The following is a 14,020-nucleotide window of genomic DNA, read 5'->3' on the forward strand; positions in this document are numbered from 1 at the left end:
TGGGATACTCTGTGGTTCCCACATATTAGCGCCCACAAAAACATCACCTCTAACTTAAAATGTTGGCTAAGCTGGTTGCAGTCTCTTAACGAGGCTACTACCCACTATTGGGCTCATAGAGTACCTGGTCGGCAAGAGCAGAAAAGGAGCATAATTCTCACCAAGGGTATTGCATGCCTAAGATTAATCTTATTTAATCAAGTCATCTTTTAGCTGTCTGAATTCACATGATTCTGCCAGCTACATTACTGCCATCATGTACCATTCAATGGTCTTGTTTTCACTCTGAACTCTCGTGTTGAATACATAATGTTCATATGTAACATTAACTTGGGGTTCAAAATGTGCATTCAAGGCATTCAAAATCTCTGCCATCTGTTTTCTTCACTCGTCAATTAGATTTAGGATGATATATACTTTGTAGCAGTCTCTCCCAGCAGTGTTAGAACTGTGGCTACTCTTATCGGTTCAATCTTGTTAATTAAGTCTGTTGCAATCTCATAATTTTGCCATTGTAAGTGGAAAAACCGCTAGTTTTGCTACATACCACCATCCAATGTTACTGGAGATGGGATGGGAAAATTTACTGCAGCAATTTTTTACTCACTCAGTTACTTGCAGCTTTTCTTTTTGTCCTTTTTCCAGCAGCTTTCTTTTTTTTCAGATTTGAACTTTTCGGTGATCCTGGGTTTTCGCTCTCTTCTCTGTATCACATCCAGGGTTCAAAAATGTATTTACTCTCCATTTATTTACACCATGTTTCATATAAAAGGGCAGCAATCTTCTTCCGTGTCTGTCTCTGTGAGAGGCTTTATTGAATTGTGCTTATGATGTCTGCTCCAGAGGCAGTCTCTTGGCATACATGACTACGGAAAGCCAGATGTGTTAATCAGACTGGTCGCATTTCTAAATCAAACATGCTCTTTCAAGCAAACCACATACCTGCTTGAAAAAAAACTCAACCCCCCAAAAATCAGCTACCTCACCTTTTAATAGTGATCTACATCATTGAACAAGTTGGGGCAGGGAGCAGCACATTCCCTGCCATCTATTATCATCTTACAAGTATGAAACCATTAAGTAAGTTCACCCTATTTCTGCCAACAACAAACCCTTTGATATTGTGGTAAAATATTTCAAATTCCTACATTGTAAAATTAAATTCTGTAAAGCAATTTCTAGTCACACCCTTTGAAATTTGTCTTCACCTAATTCAAATTATTCTTTAAAAAGTATCAAAATTACAGCGGTTCAAGAAGACAGCTCACCCCACCTCGAGGGCAATTAGAGATGGGCAATAATTATTGGCCTAGCCAGTGACACCGACATCCCATGAATGAATCTAAAAATTAGATGAAATATGAAATCGTACAATTTATATAAAGCTATACGATAACAGAAAATGTGATAAATTTGATCGTTGTGACATTACTGTCCCGCTTGGGTATGTGGAAAAAGATAAGCTATTAATTGAATGCAGAGATATAACAATAATGGCCGTGTAAAATCAGTTCAACAGTTTATTTCTATTAAAAGTGTATGTTCTATGTCCAGTTCTTCTACTTGTGAAAAACTGGCTTTCACTACTTGTGTTATAATTATTTATGTTGCTTTGGAATTATGCTGCGAAGCACTAGCTTTTAAATACTTAACATATTTACATGAAGTTCCGTCGAATGCTATTTTAATGGAAGAGGTTAAAATATTTATTGGGGAGGCGGTGGCACAGTGGCAATGTCACTGGACTAGTAATCCAAGGCCCAAGCTAATGCTCTGGGGAGCATTGTCTATTGTTGTAAAAACCCATTTGGATCACTGATGCCCTTCAGGAAATTAAACCTGTCATCCTTGCCTGGTTGGCCTTCAGGTGATGCCAGATCCACAGCAATGTGGTTTACTCTTAACTGCCATTTTCATAGAATTTACAGTGCAGAAGGAGGCCATTCAGCCCATCGAGTCTGCACCGGCTCTTGGAAAGAGCACCCTACCCAAGGTCAACACCGCCACCCTATCCCCATAACCCAGTAACCCCACCCAACACTAAGGGCAATTTATCATGGCCAATCCACCTAACCCGCACATCTTTGGACTGTGGGAGGAAACCGGAGCACCCGGAGGAAACCCACGCACACACGGGGAGGATGTGCAGACTCCGCACAGACAGTGACCCAAGCCAGAATCGAACCTGGGACCCTGGAGCTGTGAAGCAATTGTGCTATCCACAAGGCTACCGTGCTGCCCATTTGCAATGGCCGAACAAGTCACTCAGTTCAAGGGCAATTAGGGATAGCCAACAAATGCTGGCCTTGCCAGTGACACCCATGTCCCGTGAAAGAATAAAGAAAAAAAAGTTTTAGTCCATTTAACTTTTTCAAGTAAAAGTTAGCTCTTTTGTTAAAGGAATGGACAAATAAACTATGTACGGCTCTTTGTGCAATCTGTAAAAAATATGCTGAACAAAAATCACTTTCCCATAAGAAAGCCAGTAATAAGGATGAATTAGGTTCCTGACCTGACATTTTTGCATTGAAAATCTATTGGCTGCCTTGAACCCCCTGGCTCCAAAATCCCTCTTACTAATTATTTCATGATGTGGAGATGCCGGCGTTGGACTGGGGTGAGCACAGTAAGAAGTCTTACAACACCAGGTTAAAGTCCAACAGGTTTGTTTCGATGTCACTAGCTTTCGGAGCGCTGCTCCTTCCTCAGGTGAATGAAGAGGTATGTTCCAGAAACATATATATAGACAGATTAAAAGATGCCAGACAATGCTTGGAATGCGAGCATTAGCAGGTGATTAACTCTTTACAGATCCAGAGATGGGGTAACCCCAGGTTAAAGAGGTGTGAATTGTATCAAGCCAGGACAGTTAGTAGGATTTTGCAGGCCAGATGGTGGGGGATGAATGTAATGCGGCATGAATCCCAGGTCCCGGTTGAGGCCGCACTCATGTGTGCGGTTCTTGGCTATAAGCTTCTGCTCGGCGATTCTGCATTGTTGCGCGACCTGAAGGCCGCCTTGGAGAATGCTTACCCGGAGATCAGAGGCTGAATGCCCTTGACTGCTGAAGTGTTCCCCGACTGGAAGGGAACATTCCTGCCTGGTGATTGTCACGCGATTGTTATTTCAACCTAGCTCCTGGTCATCACTTCCTTCTTGCTCATCACTTCCCTCCCCAACTTTCCCGCTCTTGCGGTCTCTCCCGCTTGGGCGGCAAGCAGGAGGGGAGGGGAGGGAGGCTGCAAACGGAAGGGAGGAAGATGAGCGAGATGATGTGTGGCAGCTTATTTTAAAAAAAGGATGGAGCATTTTCAGTAATCAAGCTAAATTAAGAATGGTGGTAGTGCTATTTTAGCAATGTCCCTAATTTACCAGCTATGCTAAAACAGAAAAACTCTATTAGAACGTGCTTCAAACTGGGAATACCTATATATGTACGATAATGTCTAAAGACGTCCAAAGATGTGCAGGTTGGGTGGATTGGCCAGGCTAAATTTCCCCTTAGTGTCCAAAGATGTGCAGGTTAACCGGGGATGCGGGGATGGGATTTGGGGGGGGGGGGGGGTGCCTAGTGGGGTGATCTTTCGGAGGATTGGTGCAGACTCGATGGGCCAAATGGCCTTCTCCTGCACCGTACGGATTCTATCGAAAAGCAACAGACTGTCCAATTTAAAGGCCCTTTTTTAATGACACTAAGTAAAGGCTTGATCATGTTTTTACAAATATCTAGATTTCCGTTGCATATCCTTATATTTAGCATTGTTTCCAAAGCAATTAGATACTGCGACAGATGTCAACTTGTGAAACCAGATCGCTGTCATCACTGCTCGGTCTGTGACAAGTAAGCATTTATATACGTTTTATAACATTTCTAAGTTTAGTTTTACCTTGACTCTCTTGTCTGTGATGCATGATAAATTTCATTATATGTATTTATATTTTTGCTTTTAAGGCAACACTGAGTGAGCAATTCCACTACCATAAAATATCATTAAACATTTTTTTAGACTGAATACTGAATAAGAGCAACCCCATATTAGAAAAGTTCTCAAGTTTGTAAGGCTCACTCTTATTCACTTTTTTAGGTCTTGCCCCAGTTACTTTGCAAATTTACATTTGCACTGCTGTTAGCTAACTTTACAGCAGCCATGCTGCAACATGAGAGAAAGAGCATTTGTTTTACAGCATTGCAATGCATGGATGTGGCTATTAAATAGTCAGCTGGCAGGAAGAGTACATTACACTAAAGGAGATATTTAAAAAGGACATAATTGGGTGGACATTTAATTGTCTGAATAAAATTATCATTGCACTGCTGTAAGTTGGTACAGAAAGCAAGTAGGTGTCTCCTACCGCCACCACTCCAGCAGACTGGGAAATGGGGTGTGGAAAGGTACAAAATCAGGTGGGTTGGTGGTGGGGGTTGCTGTGTTTGTCACCTACCCACTCCGCGGGGTCGGAGAATCGCCGGGGGCTGGCGTGAATCCCGCCCCCGCCGGTTGCCGAATTCTCCGGCACCGGAGATTCGGTGGGGGCGGGAATCGCGCGTGTCGGTTGGCGGCCCCCCCCCCCCACCCCCGATTCTCCGGGCCGAAGTCCCGCTGCTAGGATGCCTGTCCCACCGGCGTGGATTAAACCACCTCTCTTACCGGCGGGACAAGGCGGCGCGGGCGGGCTCCGGGGTCCTGGGGGGGGCGTAGGCGATCTGGCCCCGGGGGGTGCCCCCACGGTGGCCTGGCCCGCGATCGGGGCCCACCGATCCGCGGGCGGGCCTGTGCCGTGGGGGCACTCTTTTCCTTCTGCCTTCACCACGGTCTCCACCATGGCAGAGGCGGAAGAGACTCCCTCCACAGCGCATGCGCGGGGATGCCGTGAGCGGCCGCTAACGCTCCCACGCATGTGCCGCCCGGCAATGTCATTTCCGCGCCAGCTGGCGGGGCACCAAAGGCCTTTTCCGCCAGCTGGCGGGGTGGAAATCAGTCCGGCGCGGGCTTAGCCCCTCAAGGTTAGGGCTCGGCCCCCCAAGATGCGGAATATTCCGCACCTTTGGGGCAGCGCAATGCCGACTGATTTGCGCCGTTTTTGGCGCTGGTCGACGGACATCGCGCCGATACCGGAGAATTTCGCCCATTGGACTATTAACATGGTGTCTTCGCACCACTAGCGGCAGGATGGGTCCCACATCATGTGGTGTTGTGGTGCACCTTGGCGGCCTGAATATGGGCTTGGGTGGGATTCCTCTTGTTCAGGTACTCCGTGTCCATTGGAGGATCCCCCAGTGAGTAGGGGTGGGGTCGACTCAACTTGAAGAAATCCCCATGGACTCTTTCCCCCTCCCCTCACCTGACTGCCCCAAGCAAGCCTGTTCCACTCTTCTAAACTCTAGGCTTCCAACAGTGCTCCTGGTCCAGTGCCTACTGCAGTACCAGAAGTAGCCACCGCTGCTGGAACTAATCTGTCGTCTTCCATACTGGGGTGGTGGGGGGCACACTTCATGACTGCAGGTAACTAATTGCCTAAACCCAGTAGAGTCTAAGCTTCCAATTCCGACAGAAGCAGGCTCTCCCCAGGCTTTCCAAAAGGTGGGCAGGACCACTGCCTCAAGTTAAATCACTAGCATTTGAATAGCAACTTGAATGATCCTGGGATATCCCAAAGTGTCTTGCAACCAGTGAAGTATTTTTGAACAATCCTCATTGTTGCAGGAAAAGCTGTAGCCAATTTGTACACAGCAAGGTTGTGCAGAACGGGATGAGGCAATGACCAGATAATCTGATTTAGTGATTTTGATTGAGGGATAAAAATTTACCAGGACACTGATAAGTACTCCAAAGCTCTTCTTTGAATAGTGCTGTGTGACCTTCATCTTTCTTGGGGACACAGTTCATTTTAACCATTATCTTGAACAATGGACTAACCGGCAGGATATGCTGAAAGTCACTTCCAGTTACAGTAATATAGCTTTTAATGTTTCAAAAGGAGGTCTTAAAGATACTGATTAGAAGGTACAAGGGTTATTTGTGCCAGCTGTTAATTCAAATCAGTACCTGAATGTCATTTTGGATGCCAAATTCAGCCAAGACACAATTATTCAGGGATATGCATAGAAGGGACAAGAGAACAGGTTTGTCTTTTCTCATCTTGTTTCAGTGACAGGGAAGTTTCAATGTTGTCTGTCCTTTGGCACATAAAGATATGTGATCATTGCTTCATGTTAATGTTCCGAAGTCCTGGGTATGCAGTGGGTGGGTGAAATTCCACTGGTACATGTGCATGAGCTATGACTATTTGATTTACATTATTCAGCACATAACTGTTTGTTTATCATCGGGGTAAACTGATTTGTGGCATTTATAACGAATATTTTACTTCCCATCCGACCTCTGAAACACTTCAGTTTGTACAAGTTTTAACATAGCTCTTAGCATTCACACAGTGGGCTCATTTTCTGATATGCACTGTAAATATGTGATGATCGCTGCTGGTAGTACCAAGTCTGACAATGATGCACAATATGATTGATTTTAATATTTTATAATGACCCAATGATATTCTGTTTTCAATAGGTGCATTTTGAAGATGGACCATCACTGTCCTTGGTATGTATAAACTTTCATATCTTGCATTGAGTCAACATCATACTGGCTTCTTCAACAAATGGCATAGCTCCAAAATGATGCCGCAATTTCTCAGAATTTTGACATTTACTAATTGTAGACTGAGACATTTGTAAATCGTTTTCTCTCCTCAGGGACTCTCCCCCTCCCTTTCAAAATTTATCACCCACCACCTTAGTAAAAACTTATTGTCCCTCTAACCTTTAAAACTACTGCCCCGTCTCCAACCTTGAAAGTTCTTGAATGTGTTGCCGCCTCCCAAAACCATGCCTATCTTTCCATTTGAATCTCTCTAATCAACATTCCATCCCTGCCACAACAGAGGAGCATCTCCCATCAAGGTCACAGATGTTACTCTCTGTCACTATAACACAAGCCATTATCACTCCTACTTCTCAACTGTCCTGGAGCCTTTGACATAGTTAACCATACCATCCTCCTCCAAAGGTTCTCCTCCATTGTCCAGGTCAGTGGAATTGCCCTAGCCTGGCTCCTGTCTTACCTGTCCAGTCATGGGGAAAGAACTTCAAAGACTTCTTTACCCACCCTCTAATTTTATCTCTGGAGTTTCGCAAGGATTTATCCTTGCCCCCCACTGCCTTCTCATCTATATGCTGCCCTTCAGTGACATAATCTGAAGGTATGACATCAAGTTCCATATGTGTTGTTATGTTACTTTGCGTAACATAAGCCACTACTTGGTGTAGGCGTTTTTGAAGAATACTCCAGACCTTGAGGTAACTTGAACGTATTTATTGAACGATTAACAACACTCCTAAATGAGTTCTACAACCTACTAATCTGACTCTAGTAACACAGTATACTCTACTAACTATATGAACTTGCTCGAGACCACATGCTATGGTGTGGCGGTGCTGCTAACCACACACGTCTTGCTCTCTAGGTTTCTGCCGGTGGAAGGGGCAGGGCCTGTGTGCCTTGTCCTTTTTATAGTCGTCGTGTGGTGCCCTCTTGTGGTGATGCCACCTCTGGGTGTTCTGATTACCCATTGGTTGTGTCTTGTTCTGATGACCCATTGGTTACATGTCTGCATATCATTACATCATATACACTGATGACATTCAACTCCACTACACCGCAACCTCTCTCAATACCTCCACAAGCAGACTGCTTGTCCAATATCCAGTCCCAGATGAGCAACACTTTGCTCTAATGGGAATAGAGGGATACGGACCCCGGAAGTGTAGAAGATTTTAGATTAGACGGGCAGCATGGTCGGCGCAGACTTGGAGGGCCAAAGGGCCTGTTCCTGTGCTGTACATTTCTTTGTTCTTTTTGTTCTTTGTTCTAATTAAAAACTAGGAGGACCAAAGCCATTAGGCAGAATTTTAATTGAATGGGCCTGCTTGCAATGATGGTAACTGTGGGTTGGCAGTGGGGCGGGTACATGAGTTGTGTGACAGTGCTTCCTCAGAGATCATGATTTCTTCTGAGAGCACCATGGTCTCCTCCTGTACTGGCTCCTGTGTCTCCTATGGGACTGCAAAAATACTTTAATAATTATCATGTGGCAGTGTGATATGCAATTCAAGCACTGGGTATCTGGGATATCCTCAAATATCCATCACCAATGGCCATGCTAGTGGATTGGGAACTTAGTAGCTCATGGAGCAGGCTTTGCTGTGAGTTTTTAAACTCAGAGTTCGCATTCAGATTTCCTGAGCAGTCAGAAAGTGAGGGTATGATGATGGCTTCTACCTGTCGATTGATGGATCTCTTTGCAGGGACCCTGGAAGGGTCAACGTGGCTCCATGGTACATCTATTACTGAGGATAGAACAGGCAGAAGGGTGGATGTATAATGTGGGAAGACTCACCTCCCCCCTTTTTTCTGATGTTTTTTTCCTGGAGGTCATACTGCCGGCTGTGAGTGCCTATTGTTCCCTGTGAATGGGAGGAAGAGGCCATCCTCTCAGACACATCAGACATGGCTCAGAGTAGCTGAAGAAGTGAGCAGATAGACTGTGGTCCCTCGCAGCTGAAATCAATGCTGCAAGAGGTCAATGACCCCCTAAGAGCAGGAAAGGTGAGGGGCATCTCACATTCAAGGTTCAACTCCCATACTCTGAATTCGCCAACCTGGATAACACTCGTTGGAGTAACACATCTTGCTGCTTCACCTATTCCTCTCTTAAGATACCACTGTGGTGATACGCATCATTGTAAATACACAAGGGGTTAATGTAGATACACTTGGGCACTGTAAATAACATTATGGGAACTGTAAATACCCAAGGGGTTAATGTAAATACACCAGAACTAAATAAACACTAGAGGAAGCACCAGAGACATTATGACACACAGACATTCAACCAGTAGGTCAGTAAGATAGAACACGACCAATGGGCAGTCAAGACACACCCAGATGTGACACTACCACAAGGGGGCTCCCCATATAAAAGGACAGAGCACACATGCTCTTTCTCTTTCCATAGGCAACACTCAGAGACACAGGGACAGATCAGGAAAGCATCACACCCACCGCATGAAGTATGAACCTTCCTTTGTCAGAAGGATCATCAGGGGGGATCATCTCCGCGTTGTAAGCAGCTTATGCTACGTGAAGAAGCATAACACAAAAAACACCTCATTTTCAAATCTGATAAATCGACACGGTCATTCACCCACATCTTGTTGCCATATCACACCCATCCCTCACAGTCACATTCACAAATGTTGTCATTCCATTTTGACTCCCGAGGACTATATTGAAATAGTTAAGTCCAGAGATAACGGCATAGAAGAGGGTTTTGCCAATAATGGAGCTGAGATGGAGGAGAAAATAAGTGAGGTGGGAATAGGTTTTGGTAACAGTGTGAACATATCCACAAATCCTCCATCGCAGCAGCAGTGAGGGGAGGACTGAAGTTGATCAAAATTACATAAGCAACAGAGCAAAAAAAAAATCAGAGTCACAGCAGCTGAGTCGCAGTGAAATCGTGTAACGTCCAGTACAGAAACAAAGTCTTGGTGTCCAGAGATTGCAGGAATTTCAAGCAAAAATTCAAGAATACATCAGAAAAAGACAAAATTAAAAAATTCAGTGGCAAGTTAAAATGGAAATGAGAGGCATAGATTATAAGAGAATGGCAGCCACTATAAAAAGCGATCCAAAAATCTTCTGTAGATACATAAATAATAAAAGTGGAGGCAAATAAGGACCAAATAATTGAAAAATACATTCCCTCCGGCTCCATGTATAGGGTCCCCACCCTATCGTGCAGGCGGCACGGTAGCATAGTGGTTATCACTGTTGCAAGGCAGCACGGTAGCATTGTGGATAGCACAATTGCTTCACAGCTCCAGGGTCCCAGGTTCGATTCCGGCTTGGGTCACTGTCTGTGCGGAGTCTGCACATCCTCCCCGTGTGTGCGTGGGTTTCCTCCGGGTACTCCGGTTTCCTCCCACAGTCCAAAGATGTGCAGGTTAGGTGGATTGGCCATGTGTCCATGTGTAAATTGCCCTTAGTATCCAAAATTGCCCTTAGGGTTGGGTGGGGTTACTGGGTTATGGGGATAGGGTGGAGGTGTGGACCTTGGGTAGGGTGCTCTTTCCAAGAGCCGGTGCAGACTCGATGGACTGAATGGCCTCCTTCTGCACTGTAAATTCTATGATAAAATTCTATGAACGTTTTGACTCCGGATGGGGAGCATCAAGAAACCTCAGCTGACTCAAGTGAACCTGAAATGACTTTGGACGGGGAGCATCAAGAATCCTCAGCTGACACAGGTGAACCAGAAAGGGCTCCAGGCGGGGAGTATCGACAAGCCAAAGCTGATTGAAGTAAGCCGGACATGACTCTAGATGGGGAGCGCCGCGGACTCAGTGACGGCACGCTCAAGGACACAGCAGATGCCACAAAGGACGCTGACACGAGTAACTGTGTGAAGGACTCGTATTATCCACAGAGTGTGGTACTTGAGCGCAGCAAACCCGACAACAAAACCAACCTATGAAAACCACGTCAAAGACAATAACAAGAAGCGTACCAAAGGCAACAACGTCGACAACAAGCGTGACAAAAACATCAACAATGGAACTATGACTGGTACGACATGGTACAACTCTGCAAATGCGAGACACTGTTACTGCTCAACTCAATACAATGACATACCATGGCAGGACGACACAGATTGCATACATCGCTACCACAAGCATCGAAAGAAAAAAGAGTCCAAATCAGATAACAAAGTGATTTGACCACTTCTTGGTTCTTTAAGCACAGGGACACGGACGGCGTTCACAAGGACATGCCACCATCAACATCACCACCTCACCAACAAAACAAGAAAGCCACTCAACCATATTAATTAATGAACTTTAGACTCATACTTATTTGGACTTATTGTATGATAATCACTGTCATCATGATTTGTACATATCATCACTTATCTACCTATTTTGTTCAATTTTCTTTAACACTGTACAGAAAATATGTAACATGAAAAAAGGGGGGATGTGATGATATGCATCATTGTAAATACACAAGGGGTTAATGTAGATACACTAGGGCACCGTAAATAACACTAGGGCACTGTAAATACACAAGGGGTTAATGTAAATACACTAGAACTAAATAAACACTAGAGGAAGCACCAGAGACATTATGACACACAGACATTCAACCAGTAGGTCAGTAAGATAGAACACGACCAATGGGCAGTCAAGACACACCCAGAGGTGACACTACCACAAGGGGGCTCCCCATATAAAAGGACAGAGCACACATGCTCTTTCTCTTTCCATAGGCGACACTCAGAGACACAGGGACAGATCAGGAAAGCATCACACCCACCGCATGAAGTATGAACCTTCCTTTGTCAGAAGGATCATCAGGGGGGATCATCTCCGCGTTGTAAGCAGCTTATGCTACGTGAAGAAGCATAACACAAAAACCACCTCATTTTCAAATCTGATAAATCGACACGGTCATTCACCCACATCTTGTTGCCATATCACACCTATCCCTCACAGTCACATTCACAAATGTTGTCATTCCATTTTCTTTACAATTCACATCTGACACTTAGAACTCTGCTTTCACTCCTTGCAAAAGACAGTGCAGAATACCAGGGAGAGATAGAAATCCAGGGGGTGGCCCTCCACCCTGACCATTGTTGAGGAGGAGGTCTTGGAGATTAGCATAGCCATTGGTGATGGGTAGATAGGGGTCTTCCAAATTCCCAGTGCCGGAATTATATCACACGCTGACACATGACACACAACAATCACGAATATCATATTGTAGTCCCATAGGAGACACAAAAGCTGGTACACGAAGAAACCCATTGGGCCCTCAGAGGAAATAAAAGTAATTACTGCGAATACTAGAATCTGAAACAAAAACAGAAAATACTGGATAATCTCAGCAGGTCTGCCCGCATCTGTGCAGAGAAAATGGAGCTAACATTTTGATTCTGGATGACTCGTTGTCAAAGCCCTTGGAGGAAATCATGTTCTCTGAGGAAGCACCGTCACACAATTTGTGCATCCTCAACTCCATCGTTGTCTCTTGCCTATCAAATGACCATCAGCCTTGACGAGATGTTGGGCGGGATTCTCCCCTACCAGGCGGGGCGGGGCGTCCCGGCGCCGAGGAGTGGTGTGAACGAGTCCGGCGTCGGGCTGCCCAGAAGGTGCGGAATCCTCCGCACCTTCAGGGGCTAGGCCGGCGCCGGAGTGGTTTGCGCCGCGCCAGCCGGCGGGGAAGGGGCCTGGCGCCACGGCAACCGGCGCCGAAGGGCCTCCGCCGGCCGGCACGAGTTGGCGCATGCGCGGAAGAGTGGCGTCATCCCAGCGCATGCGCAGGGGGACCATCTCCGCGTCGGCCATGGTGGACGACCACAGCAGCCGACGCGGAGGAATAGAGTGCCCCCACAGCAGAGGCCCGCCCGCGGATCGGTGGGCCCCGATCATGGGCCAGGCCACTGTGGGGGCACCTCCCGGGGCCAGAACCTCCCACACACCCCCCCCGGAGGCCGCCCGCGCCGCCAGGTCACGCCAGTAGGGACCTACTCTAATTTACGCCGGCGGGATCAGCAAAAAACGGGCGGCCATTCGGCTCATCGCAGGCCAGAGAATCGCCGGGGGGACCGACGCGGCGTGATTCCCGCCCCCGCCAAATCTCCGGCGCCAGAGAATTCGGCAGCCGGCTGGGGCGGGATTCACGCCGCCCCCCGGCGATTTTCTGATCCGGCGGGGGGTCGGAGAATCCCGCCCGGTATAACCAGAGTAACTGAAAAGCAAAGAGAAATAAATGAGATGGAAGGATTACTGACTGTGGCAATGGTTTGTATTTGAAGATGGGCAACAGGTTCTGCATTGGTGTGCCAATGTAGAGTGCACGGACACACACCATGATGAAGCATCCAAGAGAATTAGCTAGGTTATCATATGTTGTGCCGCGCTTTACAAATGTGCAGGTACTGTTGTTGGAGACCGGGACTGCAGTGGAGAGTACCTTGTCAGAGGGTGCAGGGCTCTTCAAGTTCTGCTCAACTGGAACAGATGGCTAAACCTGGGGGGGTCATCCATGAAAAGAAACATTTTGGAATAGCAAAACAAAATGTGTGAGGCCCTGTCAGCAATTTGGGTGAGATTGAAGGAGTCTGTCATTAGCATGAGTTCCATGATGTTTCAGGTGTTTGTGCTGATGTCCAACTCCTGGAAAGAATGGCTACCTGTATGGAGCAATGGAGCATCAGACACAGTAAGCAACTGAGTACATGCTGACTCTGATCAATGGGCTGCACCCTCATCTATTACCTTAAATAAGATGGAGGAAAGCCTCGCCATGACAATTCAGCACCTCACTGATTTGCAGCCAAGTGCAGGTGGACATGAGAAGAAAGATGGTGAAAGGCACATGAAAGTCAGGGTAACGTACTTCCAATTTTCATCTTTTGCACCAAACCCCCTTGAGTCAGAGCCCCATTGCTGTCTCCACCCCCAATGACCGAGTCTGTCCTGCACAAATACAAGCAATCTTTTACAGGGCTTTTATTCTAAATAAAGAGCCTAACCATGAGCATCGGAGCAGTCAGAGCAGAGAATGACAAGCTTGACTCTAGCTCTGCTGAAATCACAAGAGTAGCACCACACTTAATTCATAGAACATTGAAGAGGGAAGATATTTTAGTTCCACCAGGGGATTCACTTGAGTGTTTATAACAATGTAGCTGTGCTATGATTTTGAAAATGTTAAGCAAGCATAAATTTCATTTCAATCCTCCATTATCCAGTCAACTCCATTGTTGCCTCTTGACTATCAAATGACCATCAGCCTTGAAGAGATGTTATAACCTGAGTAGCTGAGAAGCAAAGGGAAATGATTGAGATGGAAGGATTATTAACTGTGGCAATGATTTGTGTTTGAAGGTGGGC

General features: G+C 46.1%; 1 protein-coding gene across 1 annotated transcript in view; it reads left to right on the forward strand.

The window, feature by feature from the left end:
- The window catches only part of zdhhc2 (zDHHC palmitoyltransferase 2), a 233,055-nt gene that overhangs the window by 151,133 nt on the left and 67,902 nt on the right, over nt 1-14,020 (forward strand). Inside the window, exons 5-6 of the mRNA XM_072496849.1 lie at nt 3,772-3,841; nt 6,567-6,599. Of these exons, the coding sequence (XP_072352950.1) occupies nt 3,772-3,841; nt 6,567-6,599 (103 nt within the window). The remainder of the gene's footprint in view (nt 1-3,771; nt 3,842-6,566; nt 6,600-14,020) is intronic.

The sequence above is a fragment of the Scyliorhinus torazame genome, chromosome 3 (genome assembly GCF_047496885.1).
Source record: "Scyliorhinus torazame isolate Kashiwa2021f chromosome 3, sScyTor2.1, whole genome shotgun sequence".
NCBI classification, from domain to species: Eukaryota; Metazoa; Chordata; class Chondrichthyes; order Carcharhiniformes; family Scyliorhinidae; genus Scyliorhinus; species Scyliorhinus torazame.